The 18,547-nt window shown below is 47.1% G+C and overlaps 1 protein-coding gene across 4 annotated transcripts in view; it reads left to right on the top strand.

Annotated features, from left to right (window-relative positions):
* Positions 1 to 18,547, top strand: part of SORCS3 (sortilin related VPS10 domain containing receptor 3) — a 610,389-nt gene that overhangs the window by 271,761 nt on the left and 320,081 nt on the right. For all 4 annotated transcript variants that reach the window (XM_082425089.1, XM_082425088.1, XM_082425091.1 and 1 more), the window contains exon 3: positions 269 to 368. In XM_082425089.1, coding sequence (XP_082281215.1) covers positions 269 to 368 — 100 coding nt within the window. The remainder of the gene's footprint in view (positions 1 to 268; positions 369 to 18,547) is intronic.

Below are 18,547 nucleotides of genomic sequence, written 5' to 3'. Positions count from 1 at the left end.
CTCACAGCCACACAGAGGGAAGGAAAGTAGGTCTCTGAGAAAGGCCGGGAGCAAAGGGGAGCGAGCTTAGGTAGTAGGCAGATGCATCAGTCTAATTGCTCTTCTAAAATTAATGGGGCCTTTTATCTCTGAAGAACAAACACCTTTAAGCACTCGTGTGATTTGGGAACAAAGATGCAGGTTGGGGTAGAGCTGGGCTCCCCTTGAAACACAATCCCCCATTTGGTAAAACAATCTCTCCCTTTCTTTCTTTCTCTCCTACCTGCAGATCAACAGATTACGGCACCACCTATGAAAAGCTCAATGACAAAGTGGGCTTGAAGACTGTCCTCAGTTACCTCTACGTCAATCCCACCAACAAAAGGAAGGTGAGAGGGGGTGGTCAATGGGTCCTGAGCATTCCCTGTGGAGTGGCAGGGCTGCCAAGGCCTAGGAGTTAAGGAAAAAACCAGTAGCCATGGAGTCACTTACAGAATGCCTATTTTATATGCCAAGAACACCACAGACATTGTAATTCTAACAACTGCCTTGAGATAGTAGTAGCAATAATAATAATAATAATAACAACAACAATAACAATAATAAAACTATGTAACTACGTAAGGGGTTCCTCTCTGCCAAGGATGGCGGTGTGTGCTTTACATACCTTATCTCATTTATCCTCACAATGAATCTCTGGGGTAGAAATGACTACTGTCCCCATTTTACAGATGAAGAAACTGAAGCTCAGAGAGATTAAGTAACTTTCTAGCCTAATGCCAGACAGTAACAGGTAACATGGTGAGTAACAGATCTGGGGTTTGAAAATGGGTCTGCTTGACTCCAGAGTCGAGTCCTCCTATAGCCTCCTTTTGGCTGCTCTGTTTTCAGAGAGCTCCTTGTAAAGAGGGAGTCGGTTTCCTCCAAGGGAAGGATAGGCAGCCCCTGGATTCTTCCACTTGCTCCAGAGCTCCTTCTGAGGCCCAGGGGAGCACACTGGCTCTGCTGGCCTCTTCTTTTCTGTCTTTCCTCTTCACTTAACAGCCAGGACATGGGTGAAATCATGTAAGGTCAGACTTTGGTCACGGAGACCTCCTGGGAGGAGGGGGCCTGGGACGATGGATGGTTTTAGAAAATAAATGCTGTTTGATATATTGGCTTTAAGGAGAGATGATCTTTCCCCAGCTAGGAAGGCACTACTGTTTAGAAACTTAGGCAGGCCTGGCCTCAGTAAACACGCCACGAATATCAAAGTCCATTTCAAGGTTTCTAAAGGGCTGAAAATGGCATTCCCCAGCTCTCCCCGTGTCATCTTGCATTCCCCAGTGGTTTTGCAAACCCTTTCTTCAGCAAGGTAGGTGCAGGGGTGATCTTCAACCCATTGTGCAGCTGTCGCTGATCTCTGATTCCAACCTGGTGGGGCCCAAGCTGTGGCTTAGAACAGCTGTTGGTGCTACTCAAAGCAGAGCAACTTGGACGTAAACCCTTAGCATCGTAACTCACAGCCACCCCTTCTCCCCACTCCCACCTAACTGTTCCCCGCAAGGGAGGAAGCAGAATTGGTGACTCCTGGTTCAGTATATTGGCGACTGATGCTCAAAGATCCAGCAGCTGCAGGGGTCCCCACACATGGGACTGTGCCCACCAGCCAGGTACCAAAACTCTGATACAGGATGGCCGTTTAGGTGCCTGTTCCTGGTTTTAGCTGCGTAGTTTCTCTTTTCTTTGTCCCAAAGGGTTGTCATTTTCCCATTTTTCAATATTGTTATTTGAATTACTGAATGTTAGAGCTGGAAGGGATCATCGATTTCATCTATACGAGCAGTTATTCGTAGTTTTTGAACTGCAGTCTTCTGCCAATGTGATTAAAGCTCTGGACCTGTCCTCTGGACACATGCCCCCAAACGTAAAATTTTGCAAACAATTTTTAGGTCTTTAGGAACACCTTGAATCCCCCGCTCTGGACCCAAGATGCCCACGGAGTCTTGGTTGAGAATCTTGCATCTATACCAGTAGTCTCAATTCCCAGATGAGGAAACTGAAGCCAGAAAAGGCTCCAAAGCCAGGTACGATATGGAGCCAGTTAGAGCTCAGGATTCCTGATGCTTAGTGTAGGTTTCTTGACTTCAGCCCACGCTCTGCTCCTTTTCCTCCCATATAGTCACAGCCCCGTGCTTCAAAATTGATGGTCTAGTCCTGACTGGGGAGTTTGAGGCAGTTGCTTCATGGCCTTGAATTGAAGCCAGGTCCATGATGGACACATGATAAAACTTGACTGAATCAAGTCAGCCATGATCTATCTCCACTCTTCCTCTGCCTTCTCCCTTCATTAGGAAGGAAGCTGAAGCCCACAGAGGACAGATGTCCCACCCATGTCACTCAGCTGGTCAGTGGCAGGATGGGCAGTTGGTTTTTAACTCCCAGCTTAAAGCTCTTCCCACCCAACACAGTGACTTGGGGTCAGGTGGAATCATAGGGGGTGTCTGCACTCTGGGAGAAGCAAGAAGGGGATATTTGACACATGGCAGATGTCCTTTAGCACTGATCTCTGACCTATGTCTGGACCACAGCAGAATTAATCACGTCTTCATGTAGATGATAAATCAGCTGTCTTCATGAGGATTTCCCCAAGGGGCATATGAAGGGTCACACCTGTTTGCATCCATTCTGGTAGTCATCTGTCATGTATGTTTCCCATTGGACTCCTACTCATAACAACATCTCTTTCAGTCTTTTTTCCATTTTTCTCCACTCCTGACTGTTTTATCTCTTCTTAGTATGACCTAGAGGTGCTCAGTAGCGTGGGAGACAAAGGGCAGGGTAAGACAGATACTCAGGGTTAAAAGGAACATAAAGCTGGGATTTGGAGCCCACTGGTGCAGAAGTGCACCTCCATTTCTCCTTCCCAGAGGTGATGTTCAGACCATGGGCTCTCTGGACCACTTCCTCACAGGAATTATTGCCCAGTTGACAAAAGTTAGGCTGTTTTGCATGTCTTTTCAGAGAAACACCACCAGAACACAGTTAAATCCCACCTTAAGAGGCACTGCCACCCAGAAAGTTAAAAGTGCAGACATTTTCTTCACTCAGATAGGGGAAAGACAAAAGATAGACTAATGCCATGGATTTATTTATTTATTTATTTAGGAAATACCAATAGAAATTAATTTCATAAGGAGACTGTGTGCTCCTGAAGGACTTTCTGAATCATCCAAGGAGAGATGAAATTAGATTCTGTTTCATTTTGTTGTTAGGTGTTTTTGATTGTATTCTGAGCCTTGAGATGCTGATGCCCAAATATTCTACATGGTGACTTTCTCTTAACTAGAATATTCAAGTTTACTAGACTACACACCACTCAGGCAAATCGACAGTTAGATGTAAATGAAAATACTCTTACTTGTTTCTTTATTGGTCTGGTGCTCTGGGTCATTATGACCTTGTAATGCAACTTTTTTTTTTTTTAAGTGTCCTGCTTACATGTCTTGGAGTTTAAATCTTTGGTCACCTGGATTCTCATCTGAGCTTGAATTAAGCAGGATTCTTTTGATTCTCTCAGCATTCAAATTATCGGTAGCTGCCTATGTTCATCAACCAGCTAATGGAAGTAGTCTCCAGCAGATTTTTTAGTTAATCTTGTCGAAACACTTGCTTTTCACCTATTGAGTTACTTATGTAACAGATGGCTACTGCTTTCCTTGGAGGCTATGAGTACATCGGAGTTCTGTCACCCCTAGCAAAACAGTAGAGTGTGCTTGTATTTATATAGTTGTTCCCAAAGCTAATTGTTGATGTCTTAACACTTTTTTGACAACATAAAATCTCCAAATGTAGATAGCTAATAAGCTATTAGGTTGAAAGTAGAAGTGGTTGACATGTGTATAGTCTCCTACTAGTAATAATCTTAGCATTAACTATGCTCAGATTCCTTTTAGGAGCTTTATCTATATAATAGCCAGTCCTCCCAGGCACTTTAGAAGGCAGGCAAGATAAGGAAATAGCCTCTATGTAAATCACACCAAGCTTGTTTTACTTATAAATGGTGAGTCTGCAACAGTCTTTCCAAGAGGTTTATTTGGGGGACAAATTAGAATACATCTGGCAATGCTGGACTCCCTCAAGGAAGTTGAGATTTAGATTAGTGGTATCTACTAGTTTTTTTTCCAGATGAGAGTATTGATATGAAATGCTGGGTGCTACTTGAGTTGAAGTGTTCTAGACCATCCTATGGTATGGGGCATCAGCGTTATTTTAATGGCGTTGACCTGCCCCACTTGTATTTGATGTGATTCTGCATCCCTTGCTGTTTGCTTCTCTCTGGCCACTGGCCAGTTAGCCCATTGCCTGGGTGATGTCTGAGTCTGGCACTTCGAACACGAAGCACTGCATTAGTTCCCCATGTGGATGTGAGGCTCGCCTCTGCAGGAGGGCTCTGCTCACAGCCTCCCCTTCCCTTTGCAGGAGATACACGTCCCTGGGTTCCTAGAACTCATGACTGTCAGCTGACTCTGTCCCATGCAGAATGGCATGCGCCGAGGTCAAGCCTGCATTTACCAGCACTGTGCTTTGTACAAACAGGCTGAAGTCTTTGTGCCTCAACAAGGGAGGGGCTTAGCTACCACAGGTGTCTGTTTAAGAGCAAATCTTTGAGTGGATGGAGAAATGCAGGCCTGTTATGGCCTAATTGCTCTGGCTCAAAAGTGGCTGACACCTGCAGATTTGGAAACAGTGTTTTGGAAATGACAGAGAGCAGACAAAGTCCTGACTGCCAGGGAATGTGATCAAATTACTGCAGGGTAGAGGTGTGTGTGCCTGTGTGTGCCTCCGCCTGTGAGGGCGGGAGGACCATAAGGGCTGACGTCAGAAGAGGATAAAGACTTTTTAAAATTGAGCTCCTAATAAGTTCTGGGCACTAGGCTAAGTTCACTTCGATACCCTAAGTTTCACTCTTAATCCCCTGAGCCTGGTAGCTTTGTTCCCATTTGGCAGGTGAAGAAATTGAGGCTCAGGCAGATGAGCCATTTGCTTTCTCTAAAGTAGTTAGACCACCTCTGTCTGACCACCTCTGTCTGACCACCTCTGTCTGACCACCTCTGTCTGAGATGGTCCATCTACCTCTGTCTGACCACACAGGGCCTGCTCTCTACTCTGACCTGCCTCAGCTCGGCTGCCCCTGCCACAGGTGAAAAGACCAGGTGAGTGCATTCAGCCCTCTATTAGTAGTAACTCTGTTGCCTGGGGTTTTCCCGCCCATTACTGTTAGAGGATTAGCAGTTTTTTGGAGGAGGAGAGGAGAGTTAGATCCTCCTTTCCTAACTGATTTACCAGTGAGAAGGATAATTACTTCCAGGCTACCCTGCAGAAATACAGTGGGAATTACCAGTCAGATTTCTCCGATGAGCAGGCAGGCTGCCTTTGTCAAGCTGTTAAGAGGCATTGTGTGTGTGGTCAGATGTTGGTTATTCCCGTGTCAGTCTCTCAATACAGCAGCATAACCCTGAGCAATCTTTGACACAACGGAAAACCTCTAAACAAAACAAAACACAGACTCTTAAAATCTTGGACCCCTGCTTTCCTTGACCGTGTCTCCTGAGATTGTTGGAGGGTCAGGGAAAGTCAGCTCTAAGGTAGTACACTTTCAGTTCACAGATATTAAAATCTCTTACACTAAAGCAAAGCAAAAAAAGAATGTGGAAAGATAATTTTAGGCTATTAAGCTATCTGTTAAGTGTCTAGCTCTGAGCAAAGTATTTTGGATGGGAGTTTCTGGTTTTCAGAAATGTGCAGTCTACTTGGGCAGACGAGATGCACACAGAAAACAACTGCATGCATAGACCTAGGGACTCAATCGCAAATGCAGACAAGGGCCAGGCAGGTAATGTCCATGAGAGGTGTTGGCCAGGTTGGGGGGACTGCAGCAGCCGCTCTGTAATCTAAGCTCCAGATGACTGTCGTCCTGCGAGAACAAGGGCTCATTACAGCCACGCCATCGTTGTCATCAGTTCCTGATTTTCTTAATAGATTTTTTTCTCTGCATATTTTCACATGAAACTTACGTATTTCGAAGTGTTTTAGACAGGCTAGGGTGTGGAGTTCAGGGTGTGGGGCCTGGCAGGCTGTCCCAAATCTGCTTTAATCCTTGTATCCAATTGGTGTCATGTGCCATGACCTGAGGAGTAAGTAAGTCTCCAGGTGAAAAGTTGGTATTTGCAGCGTGGTCTCCGGGGCAACAGAATAAGGATAACGCTTAGAAGCTGCTCTTGCTGGGGGCCTGCAGTGATGCTTTTATGATCTGAGTGAGAGAGAAATTAAGCTGAGCATGGCTCGCAAAGACCTCCCTTTGACTCAGAGGAATCACACAGAAGGTTCTGCAATTCAGAGGGACCTTTTGTGTCAGTTCAGAGTAAGACCATTAGAGTAGGAGAAGGCGGCAGACGTCTTCTTTCTGGTCCTGGTTTTCTGCCCCTGGATAACGGGGTGTTCTTGAGTAAGACGTCTCCCTTGCAGAGCCTCCATTTCCCTATTTGTACAGTGGCAAGGGTAGGTCCTATACTTTTTGAGGCTCCTTCCAGCTTAGATGGTCTGGATGACCACCATTTGGACTGTGCCTCTCAGAGGGCTACATGGTGATATGTGCGCAACTGTGGACTTTGGGCTCAATGGATAGCCAGTTGGCTAGTCCTTGGGAGGGGTGGTCCCCAAAGCTCCTGGTTTTATGGCCACACATTGGCCAGATAAGCCCTCCCATTCAGGCCAGCTCTTCTGAAGTCCCAGCTCCTTGTTCAGAAGGTGGCTGGTTCCCTGAAAGCTGCTGCCTCTGCTGGTGGAACTCAGAACTGCAGCATCCTCCATGGCACAGTTGAGGGGTTCCATCGGCGCGAGCTGATGCAACTGCCCAAGACCATCACTGTGCTGACCCGGGCGTGCACAGCCCTCCTCCAGCAGGAAAGGGAGCTAGAGATGCTATCTGCCTCTGTTCTGGCAACCCAGGGGTGAGGACACCAAGTATCACGACAGCAGGCAAGGGACCAGCTCTGCTGCATCACACTTCTTCCTTCATGGCCACCTGCTTCCTGCAGCCTCATCCAGGCACCTCATCTCTGTGGACCCTGCTTTCTTCCTTCAGAAAACGTGCACAATAAGCTATATTTAAAGAGCAAGTAAGAGGGCTTCCCTGGTGGCGCAGTGGTTGAGAATCTGCCTGCCAATGCAGGGGACACGGGTTCGAGCCCTGGTCTGGGAAGATCCCACATGCCGCGGAGCAACTCGGCCCGTGAGCTACAACTACTGAGCCTGCGCGTCTGGAGCCTGTGCTCCGCAACAAGAGAGGCCACGATAGTGAGAGGCCCGCGCACCGCGATGAAGAGTGGCCCCCACTTGCCACAACTGGAGAAAGCCCTTGCACAGAAACGAAGACCCAACACAGCCAAAAATAAATAAATAAATTAATTAATTAAAAAAAAAAAAAGCAAGTAAGAGAAATCCCTCTTAGCGCTAACATTCATTTCTGTTTCCAAAGGTAACACGTGTTTATGAAAATAATAAGAATGACAATCATAATGGTGAGGAGGGGCAGGAGAAGGATGAGGGGGAGGGGGAAGGGCAGCAGCTAGCAGTTTTTGAGAATTTTTACTATGTGCCAAAAATTATTCTAAATGCTTTATGTGAATTAACTCATTTAATACTTCACCAGCAACTCTATGATGTTGGTACTATCATTAGTCCATTTACAAATGCTGAAAGTTTGGCACTGAGAGGTCAGTTTGACCCGCTCAGATTTGGTTGCTGATGGTCACTTACCTTGGTCTAACGTGCTCATGTAACTCACTTTCACTCATATTTCATTCTTAGACTCACCACGTGTTGGGGATAAAAGGGCCCTCAGAGAGTGTCTAGGCAGGAAACCAGCTACAGAAAGGGACCCCTCATATGGAGCTGCCCTCAGGACCACACCCTGGAATCCAGGGACCCTGCAGGCCATCCACAGGGCTGCTGGGCCTCCCCTGCTGGGCTGCCTGCTTCTTGGCTTCCTTGAGGAGGATGTAGACCCCAGAACCCTGGGTTTTTAAGAGTCTCACATCCTGCCCCGTCTAGGAGGCATGCTGCCACCTGCGTTTTTCCAGTCGTCTTCCCTGTCTTTTAAAACCAAACCTGCTGACTGCCTGAGAGAGACTGATTATTCTGCTGATGGAGAGAAATGGTCCCACTCTTGTTAATTCACAACCACCTCGTTTTTCTTGCCTCATAAATTAACAGTTACCGAGAGGCTAGAGCAGTCTTTCGGAAGTTGAGTTTAGGGGAAAATGTGTGAGAGGAAGGAGTGAAAAAAAGGAAAAGAACAGAACTTGGACCAAACCATCTTCATTTACTGATTCCAAGTTCAAACCTTTTTCTTCTTGGTATGTTCAGAAAAAGAACCAGAAAGTAAACCCCCCGAAAGTGAAAGTATCTGACTTCATCAGGGCCTGAGAAATCAGAATAAAGGAAAGTTAAGAAGTCAGAAGAGAGGTGGATCAATGAAGGGGCAGACACTGGTTTACAAGTTTCCATTTGCCTTTGCAAGTGTGACCCAGTGATGGAGTGGATATGAAGTGTGGTTCAATTCAAACTAATCACTTAAAGGAAAGGACTCTAGAGTAATTCTTGGAAATTCACTCTTTAGTCACAAAGTCCCTTTCTCAGCAAATATATGCATGTGGTCCCCTGTATAAGTTGCTGCAGTGTGCTCTAGCCAAGAATTTATTTAAAGGCTCATTAAAATGATCACTAGTTTTTTTCTTTTGCATTTTATTTGAAAATGGGAAGAATATAAACCTATAGCCTGGCTTCTCTCCAAAGTGCCCTTTTGGGTTTGCATTGAGTGTATCATATTTTTTTAAAATAATGATATGATTTGCAGTAAGATTATCCAGGCATTTAAGAGAAATAATAAGAATTAGCTTTTTACTGTACTTCTTCATGATTTATGTTTGCCTAACCTATTTTTTTAAATTTTATTTTTCTTGGTTTGGGGTTTTATATATACACACACACATGCATCTGTGTGTGTCTAGAAGATGTTCAACAAAGAGCATTATGCAAATGTTAGAAATAACTGAAAGAGTTAATACGGTACAAAGCTTGAAGAAAGATGCTGTCCTGTGACATAATCAGAGCCAGTGAAAGATAGAGGCAAAAATCGGGCAGACTTTGGAAGAAATCTTGCTATTTGGAGAAGGAGGGAATAGAAATGACAATCTCAATAGGAGAATGAGGGTTTGGAGGTCTTAATAGGCATATTGCGTTTAGCAGCAGCAAGTCAAGAGAGAGATGGGTGGGGCTATATATTGTAGACCCATCGAAGCTCAGGGATGGAGTTACGACTCAGTGCAGAGGGCATGGGGAGCCATAGCAGGCTTCTGAGCTAGGGGCTGATAGCATGAGAGCTGCGTATGAGAAAGGCTGACTGACGAGAGCCCCTTGGACCAATGAGGTGCCTGGGTCAGGCATCCTGTTCCATCTCTTCTCCCTGCCCTGCCCTCACCAGACCTTCTGGGTGTGTTTTCTGAGCATCACAGGCAAGAGCAATTTTTGCAAAGAGCCTGGGAAACCACAGCGATACGTTCTTCCTAATATTCTGACGCACAGTTGTATAGCAAATGGGTCTCACTGCCCCTGAAGTAGAGATATTTGTGACAAACACCACCACCACCAGTGAAAGAAACAACTATTTTTTTCTTCCTTGGTGAGCTCAACCAAGCAGAGAGATTGCTACTGCTACGCATGCCTTGCCCCCAGCCGGACCCCCCATTACCAGCCCAAGGTCAGAATGACAGACGTCAGCGCTCAGCACACAGTCTGCTGGTGAGCATGTCCGGGTAATGAGGGGCGAGCATCCTGGGATCCTCGGGCTGCCAGATGGCTCGAGGGCAGGTTTGGAGCAAGCAAGTCCCGGTCCCCGCACGTTGGGGTCAGAACCAGCAATGCAGAGTGAGACACTGACCTCAGTGACAAATGGGGGCCCAGCTTGGTGCTGGCAGCCCCATGAGGAGGGTCCCCGGGAACAGGAGCAGACAGACAGCCCTGTCCCTCCGCAGCCCGAGTCTCACCCTGAGCAATGGCCGGGCTGTCTTATGATGACCAAACGGAGGAAAGAAATGAACCAGAGAGGATGGAGGTACAAGAAATGTATGTGAATATCTCTCAGCTGCCAGAGATGGGAAAGAGTGCGGTTCAGTTTAGAAAGTTCCCCGCTGTTCCTGGTTCCTCGGTGGTGCCCAGCGAGGAGTGATGATGTGGAGGGAAGGGCTTCACAGCGCACCCCGTGCCTGGCTGTGTGACCGTGGATGTACAGTTTACCTTCTCTAAGCCTTAGCTTTCTCATCTGTAAATGGGGCTCACAATGGGATTAAAAAAAGCAAATTAAAGAATGAAATAACATAATGTATATAGAGTGCACAGGGTAGGGGTTCAACAGTGTGACCCCAGTTCCATGAACCTCTCTTTGGCTTCCCCTCTGCTCAGCAATGCCTCCCAGTTCCCAGGTAGCCCATTACTAATAGCCGACTTTTTCATCCTGGGAAAAGGAATCTACCCCTTCCTCAAACCAGCATTAGGCAAAGTCCGTTGAACTTCCAAAACAACAAAAGAATTGTCCTCTCTGTATCCCTTCCTTTTCTCCCTCTATCCAGCCACCTGCCTTGTGTGCCTTCTCACCGATCCATTGATTGCTTCTATCTCACTTAATGGAGAATAAATTAAAAGTGATGGTTGCCAGCCCTGGGTAGTATGTGCAGAGCCAGTTTCCTCCCATTATCACCCAAGCCCCATTAGGCACATAGAGCTGCTGGAACAGGGCTTCGCATCCGGGTCTGCCTGGCTCCAGAGCCCCAGGGAGCCCTCCGGCATTGTAACCCCGTGAAACGCCACCTCCATCTGTGCAGACGCACCCCTGGATTCATTGCTCCCTCTTGGTGGTGTACAGATGATCTGTCTCGAAAGCGCACGTCTGGGGAGCTCGTTGCTGTTGGGCGGGAGCTCTGCGCCAGGCCCAGGAAGCACGCAGGCACTTCAGGCTTGGACCCCGCACTGGCAGAGGTGGTATTTAAGTGGGACTTTCATTTGGGGCTGAGAGCTGGGAGAGAAGCAGGTTCCCCAACACCTCAGAGACTGCAGTTATGACAGCAGCTGCTAGACGAGACATCAGGACCAGGTTCTAGGTCCAGCACGGGTGTTAGAAAGAAAGAAGTTTATTGAGCACTTACTGTGTGCCATGCTCATGGTTTTACATGAACACTTTCCTTACAAAAATATATAAAGTTAGAGACTTCCCTGGTGGTCCAGTGGTTAATAAGACTTCACCTTCCAATGCAGGGGGTGCAGGTTCAGTCCCTAGTCAGGGAGCTAAGATCCCACATGCTTCGGGGCCAAAAAACCAAAACATAAAACAGAAGTCATATTGTAACAAATTCAATAAAGGCTTTAAAATATATATAAAGTAAATACTGTTATTATCCCCATGTTATGAGAATGTTAGGGAGACGAGAGAGTGAGAGTGATTGCGGGCACTCATGGGGGGAGAAAAAGAGAGAGAGCGCATCAAAGCGAAAAGACAGAGGTCTTCGAGCTACGGAGATGCCAGGCCAGGCTTCAGACCCAGATTGCCCATACTGGAAACATAAGCTTTTAGCATGGTGTCATTATGGCCTCCCTCGGCTTAGATGGACATTGTGACCTTCTGGAAACCTCTCCTTACATATCTACAAAAGGAGTGTAGATACGCAGAGGGATGTGTTTCCTTCAGTCCAGCAATGCCGTGGTCCTGTGCTGAGAAGCTGTGGAAGATGTTCCCTGTGGAGAGGAGAAGCCAGAGGAGCACAGGGGGGCTGAGTTTCCTTCAATGTCAGGCAGACGACAGACTAGGGAAGATGGGGCGGCTTGTCGCCTGTGGGAAATGCCTGAGCTTTCAGTAGTTCTCTGGGGATAGCAGCAGGCCTCGGCTCTGGCATTCCCACTCTGGAGCCCCATAGGGTGGGGCTGGCCGGGTCCCCAGGGGTCTCTTTCCACTTGGGCAAGAAGCCACTTTGTGCAAATCCTGGTTCTACGTCTTAGCAGCTGGTGGCCTGGGAACATTATTAACTACTTCTAAGCCTCCGTTTTCTCGTCTGTGTAATCAGGATAACGCTAGTACCCATCTCATAGGCTGATAGGAGGATTAAGTGAAAAATGCTTGCAAATGGTTGGCCAGTAACTGAGTCCGGGTGTCCAGTTAGTAGATACCATTACTATTACTGTTATTATTGCCCCGATGTCAGGACAACCGGTGCCTACAAACAAGGGATAATCCCATGTTGAAGCTGCCCATGTACGAATGGCCCTCAGCCTGGCTGGGCACTCAGGCCCTGTCTCAGGCATCGAGTGATTGGTTTGGAGAGGTGTGGCTCTGGTAATAGGTGACTTGAAGGTTGTCTGGTTCAAGCCTGTCATTAAACTGATGAAGAAACTGAGTCCCTAGGGGGGGGACTCTCACTTACTCAAGGCTGCCCAGACACTTAATGGCAGAACTGTGGTTTTGGACATCAGATTTCTGGCTTCAAGCCCGGCGCTCTTCCTGGGAAGTGGCACAGAAAGATGCTGCCCAATGCAGACAGACCTAGGCAGACGGGTGGCCAAGGAGGACACTGACAAGTGGGAGCTTTGAGGCTCTTGCTGTCTGTCCAGTAAACCCAGAGTCTCCAGGGCACTGGGAGCAGAAGAGGCCAGGTCAGTCTTTCAGACCAGCGTGACTCAGGTGGGGAACTGCCCAAGGGCACATGGCCATGGATAAGGTCCCCAAGGCCATCTTGGACCCAGAGCAGGCAAAGGCAGCAAAATCAGAGGAGAGTCTGAGAAGAGGTTGAATAAAGAGGGAAAAGGTCCAAGTTGGAGAAAGAAGGTGTGCTAAAGTCCAAAGGGTGAGAAAAGGCCCCAAACAGAAAGACCAGCCAGAAGGGAAGAGAGCAGGAGGACAGGCCACGGAGTGCATGGCAGGCCTGGACACGGGCTTCCTGACTGGGACTGGGTCGGGTTGTTGGCAGCCCGCTTTCATAGGGTACCTTTCCCTTGTTGGGGGATGGTAACCGGAGAGGCACTTGACTGATTAAAACAGGCCAGGCCAGGCCAGACAAGAAGGACAGACACAGAAGAAGAGTAGCAGAGAGATAGAATGCAATTATCCAAAGTGGTCGTTGGCCTGAACCTCCAAACTTTAATCATCCCTGGGGGGATAGTGACAGCAGAGAGATGCATGGAAGATTTCCTGACGCCGCTCTGAACCTTTGGAGAGGAGTGAGTTGATGTCAGAGCAGAATCTTAGCATGCAGCTTAGCTCCGGAAAGTCGGCTTGGAATAATAAAGTGCTGGCTTCCTGGTCTCAGCCTCTGTGCCTCGATCCCAGATCACAGAGCACCAGCATTCGATAGCTCAGAGGAGAACGGCCTCATAGATGCAAGGTTGTAAAAAGTTATCTCTCAGAGAAGATTTCCTCAACACTAACAGCTTCGTGACGTGACTGTCTGGAGAGCCTGTCTTGCCTCAGCTGGACCTAAGACAACTGTAAATGCTTAAAAGTACTCCAAGTCATCCTCTCCTCTCGAGCAGCTGTAAAGATGCTTTCTCTTTAGTCCTCCAGCTGCTTGCATGTGAACTCATGCATGCTGAGTTTACCCTGAAGTTTTGGGGCGGGTACTTGGGGTCTGGACCATCAGCCTCTGGAAGCGAGGGAGGGAGAGGGAGTGGTGAGGAAGCAGCCCCTTACCCCAGCCATCCTCTTAAAAAATGATAGCAGTCAGAATGGGTCATTTATTTTTTGGAATCACCACTTTGATCATGGCACTCCTTACTCAGAAACTTTCACGATCTGCCCAGTGTCCCTGGGAGAAGTCTATACGTGTGTGTGGTTTAGCACGTGGTTCCAAGCTTACCTGTCCAAGCTTCTCTTTGTCCTTCTCAACAGTATCAGTTCTTTGACCTTGGACACATTTTAAATGCATCAAGGACCACTGGTCTAGTTGGAGGAAAGATAAATTCATTTATCTAACGAATATGTTGCAGTGTGTCTTGTGTCCTGGACTTTGGCTTTCATGGAGGCATGTCCAGGAGGGTGATAAATGCTCTGGGTCACAGAGGAAGGAGGTGCTGATTCTACCAGGCAGGGCCAGGAGGGCTCACAGTGAACCTAATATTGAAGCCAAGTCAGTGCATCAGGGGGAGTTTACTGAGGACTCTTGGCAGGGGTGGGTTGAGGAGGGTTTTCCGGGCAGAGGAAATAACATGTGTGAAGGCTTAGACATGTGAGAGAGTGAGGTATGTTCAGGAAGCCCCAAGAGCTTTGCAGGGCGTGGGGTGAGAGCACACGTGAGGAGGTGGCAGAGGAGGAAAGAGAGGTGGTAAAGGGCCACGTGAGTAAGGGTCTCCTGTTCTGGGCTAGGGTGTTGAGTGGTTTTTTTGGTTTGTTTGTTTTGTTCTTAACAGAATACGGAGTAGGGAGTCATTGTACCTTTCTTAGAAAGGTCACTCAGGGAACAGGGTGAAGGATGGTGAAACTGACATCAGAGTCCAATATGACATTGCCTTATAAAAATTATTATAAAAATTGTTATTATTTTTAAAATGATTATTTAAAAGATTAGAAGTCACATGAATGCCCAACCATGAGAGGTTTATTAGTCAACTAAAATACATTAGTGTGGTGGAATACTATGTAGTGATCGAAGACTAGGTTTGTTGATATTAAAAGCTGTTCATTACATGTAAGAAAAAACAAAAACCAGGTTATAGAACTGTATATTTGAAATAAAGCAAGCAGAAAACTAGTGGCTGACATGATGCTCTGGGCATGGGATGCTGAGGACATGGCCTCCTGCACTGGTGGAAGGATGGCGAGGAGAGGTAGGCTTTGAGAAGGGATAGAGAGGTGGAATCAACTCAACTTAGTTCTTGCTTGGATGTTGGGATACAAAAGATTTAAGGGTGGTTTTCAGGATTTCAGCTGAGTGGCTGGGTAAATGAGTGGAGGTTGGGGATGTTTGTAAGAGATAGATGAACTACAGAGAAAGAACAGGTTTGGGGCAAAAGATAATCAGTTTGGTAGGGGCATGTTGAGTTTGGCAACATCCAGGTATGAAGGCTGTTAGGCAGTTGGATTTATAGGTCTAGATCCTAGGAGACAGGCTTATGCTTAAGAGCACACATAAGTCTTGGCAAACAAAGGTAAATTCCACAATAAAGTATGTTTGCGATTCTTGTTGTTGAACCTAGGATTAAGAGCAAATAAACCCGGATCGACATCAATTCAGCAAACATTTATTAAAAATTTACTCTCTGGTTAGCACAGTGCCAGGCACAGGGGTCACCAAGATGAACAAGACTTGGTCTCTGACCAGGGAAACATATTATAATAGATGTACGTGTCAGATGCTTTGGTAACACAGAGGAGAGAGTGATTAAATTTACCATAAGTGGTTAGTAGGAAGATTTGGAACAGAGGTCACATTTGACTAAGCCTTAAAAGATGAGTTAGAGTTTGCAAAGTGGATTGGTGGTTTACACATCGCTGTTGCAGCTGAATTTCACTTTAGAAATTAAGCATATTCTAGAAAAAGTTGGTATTAATTTGAATGCCAGGAAGCTGGATATTAAATTTATTACAGACATTCATTATAAAATTCAAGTTCCATTCTAAGAGATTGCTAACACTGAATATGTGTTTTGTAAGCCAGTTTAAGTTCTCTCTGTTTGGCTGAAAGCTCACGTCACCTTCACGTACTACGAGGCAAAGCAACATTGACTATCTGAATATGGATGGTGCCTGTGATATGTTTTCCTGCAGTTCATCCTAGCCGAGTCAAGCTTGGGTTTTGGGTGGACAACCCTCCGCTGAGCTCCAGGCAGATGCCCCAATCCCCATGGCTGCTTCGATAGGAATGGGCGAATCTGTTCTTTCTCACCTCCAGGGCGGGTATTGAAGGTCACTCAGCAAAGTGGTGGCAGAATCCCACTGCTGCACGCACCTTGCCACACCACTGGGCACTTCCAAATGATGCTTCCCACGTGTTTGACCCCTCTCCTTTGGCAGTGCTTGTGTGTACTTTTACCTTTAATTACAAGGCACAGCGGTGAGGACCGGTTCACATTTGAGCACCAGTGGGGGTGGAAGCCAGCCAAGTGGTAGACGCTTGACCTGGTCGAGGAGGACTGATGGGCAGAGTTTGGACTCCAGTCTTACCCTTTGATTTTGCTGCCACTTAATGTGTTCTCTGTACCTCCAGGGCTTTTGGTGCTTTGGGAACCCATTTAACAGCTTGCCTCTTTCTCTACTGTTGTTAGTGCCTTAAATTTTTGACTGGGAAATAAATTTGGTGCAGAGACCAAACCTTCTCAAGCTGATATAGCTCTCAGTAGTTGGGAGGTAAGTTTGTAATCTGGGACTAGGCTGTGCTTTGACATCTTCCAATTGAGTGGCCTTTATTGGTCAGGGAGGGATGTTTTTCAGGGAGAAGTGTTACGTGAGATAATTTGCTTTTATGCAGTCCCTAACCCACTCAAAATCTGCTAGCGACTGCCCATTGCCTTCAGGACTCAGGCCAAACTCATGGGATTAAAGCTGCCCCCTCACCTGCACCAGATGTTTCCTCCTGCTCTGTCTAACTTGTACTCTGCTACTCTTGTGGGATTCAGACACTCCACGTTCCCTTTCGCCTGTCCTGGCAGCTCCTGCGCTTGGGCTCATAGTGTCTTCTTGGAATGCTCCTCCCTGTTCTCTTTCTACTTCCTTGAATTCTAACCATCTTCAGGGCCCCGTGAAGAGTCATCTCCCGCTAGAGACCTTTACCTGTCAACTCACCCAGTGTTTCCTCCCACGTTGACTGGCGTTTTTCACTTTGCGTACCATCTTTTAATGTTTCTGTCTATAGAAATTCGGTTAGATCTTTCAGGGTCTGGACTGAGTTTTCCCATTCTTGTACCCATCATAGTGCCTGGTGCAAGGTCTCGCACGCTCTCAGAGCACAGCATTCTCGTTGCTGCCTTGGAGGGAGACCACAGTGCAGGTGTTGGGGGCATTTCCAGGGTTGCTGGATCCCAGCCATCTGTCGATGGTTCTCAGCCTTTCCCTGGGCACGGCCTGTGGAGGGCTAACTAAGCAAGAGGGCTTTTGCTTCAGGTTTTATCCCAGCTTCCCGGATCTGCTTTCCGGGTCCAGATGGCACCTGAGCTTGGCTGCTCCATCCTGGACTCACCTTCTGTGTTCAGCCTTCTGCTGGCTTCTCCTGTCACTGCAGCGGGACTAATGGCTGCTAGCTGTGATAGCTTATAATCTTTCCCCAGCATCCTCTGCCAGAATCCAGAGCCTAGCACCTTCTGCTGGGGGGTGAGAGATGAGGAAGGGGAGTGGGGCATTTGTGGTGGAATTGATCACTCCCTCCCTGGTGCTTTTACAGCATTCTGTTTATCTCCTCTCCAAGTATAAATCTCCCTGCAGCTCAGCCATTCATGTCTCTGTCTCCCCTGCTAAACACTGAATCCCTCAGGGCAGAACCGTGCATTATCTGTCCAGGCTTCCTGGTGCCTAACACAGCGGGTGGCACTGGGTTGCCATTCATTTCAACTAAGCTGAAATTAATCAGCCATTACTGAGTGAAAATAACCCAAGAAAGAGCCCAATCAAAGCAGGTGAACCGTCTGAACTCCATATCACGTTCCTGCTGCTACTCTTCCGAACCTCCTTAAGGCTGTCCCATTGGGCCGGCACGCTTGATGTTTAGAGGACATTTTCTGTCCTCTGGATGGAAGTACCACTGGGAAAGAGGGAGGTCAAGGCAAGCCAAACTGTTTCTGAGGCTCTGTGAAGTGACTACCCTCACCAAAACCTACTTAGAAAATTAATTTCCTGGTCGGTTGCCACACTGACCCTGTTCCAAAAAGTGCAAAGAGATGTGAGCATAGTTCCACAACACTTGGAGATTAAAAGATAGGCCACATTTAAAATTCTTAAATTTGTTTTGATTGAAAAATGAAAAAAGAAATTGGGAGCTGGAGTCCTTAATTGCTAGACTTATTGATCTATTTCATACCAGTTAGTCTTTCTGGCTCTCTCCCCCTGTGGGTCATGTAAAAACGCTGGGTTTTACACAACCCAGGGAAGAGTGGGAACATCTTTAACCTCATTTGGTGATGGTCTTCACTGCACTTGGCCCTTGACAAGTGTCCTTCTGGTGCTTTCAGCCATGGCTCCCTCCAAAGCCATCTCCACTCCCTGTGTTGGGTCGCACTGTGCATATCTTTCTGAGGGTTCTCAAGGCTACTGACTTCATTCACAGGCTATATATATACAGTCGGTACTCACAGGCACCCCCGTTTGAGTTTCTGCCCCTCCGAATGCTGCTGATCAGGCTAAGAGAACAACAGCTCTTCTTACCGTTATTGAATAAGACTTTAAGGATTTGGACTTTTCTCTTTTCAACCAGAGCACCAAAACTTAGACAATCTGGCTAACTTCCCTGGACTGGTCTAGGCCTTGGAGAAACAAGCAAAGATGATTTTAGCATTGGCT

Source organism: Balaenoptera physalus (assembly GCF_965194825.1).
Source record: "Balaenoptera physalus genome assembly, chromosome: 14".
In the NCBI taxonomy this organism is placed as follows: Eukaryota; Metazoa; Chordata; class Mammalia; order Artiodactyla; family Balaenopteridae; genus Balaenoptera; species Balaenoptera physalus.
This window is presented reverse-complemented; position numbering and strand designations above follow the sequence as displayed.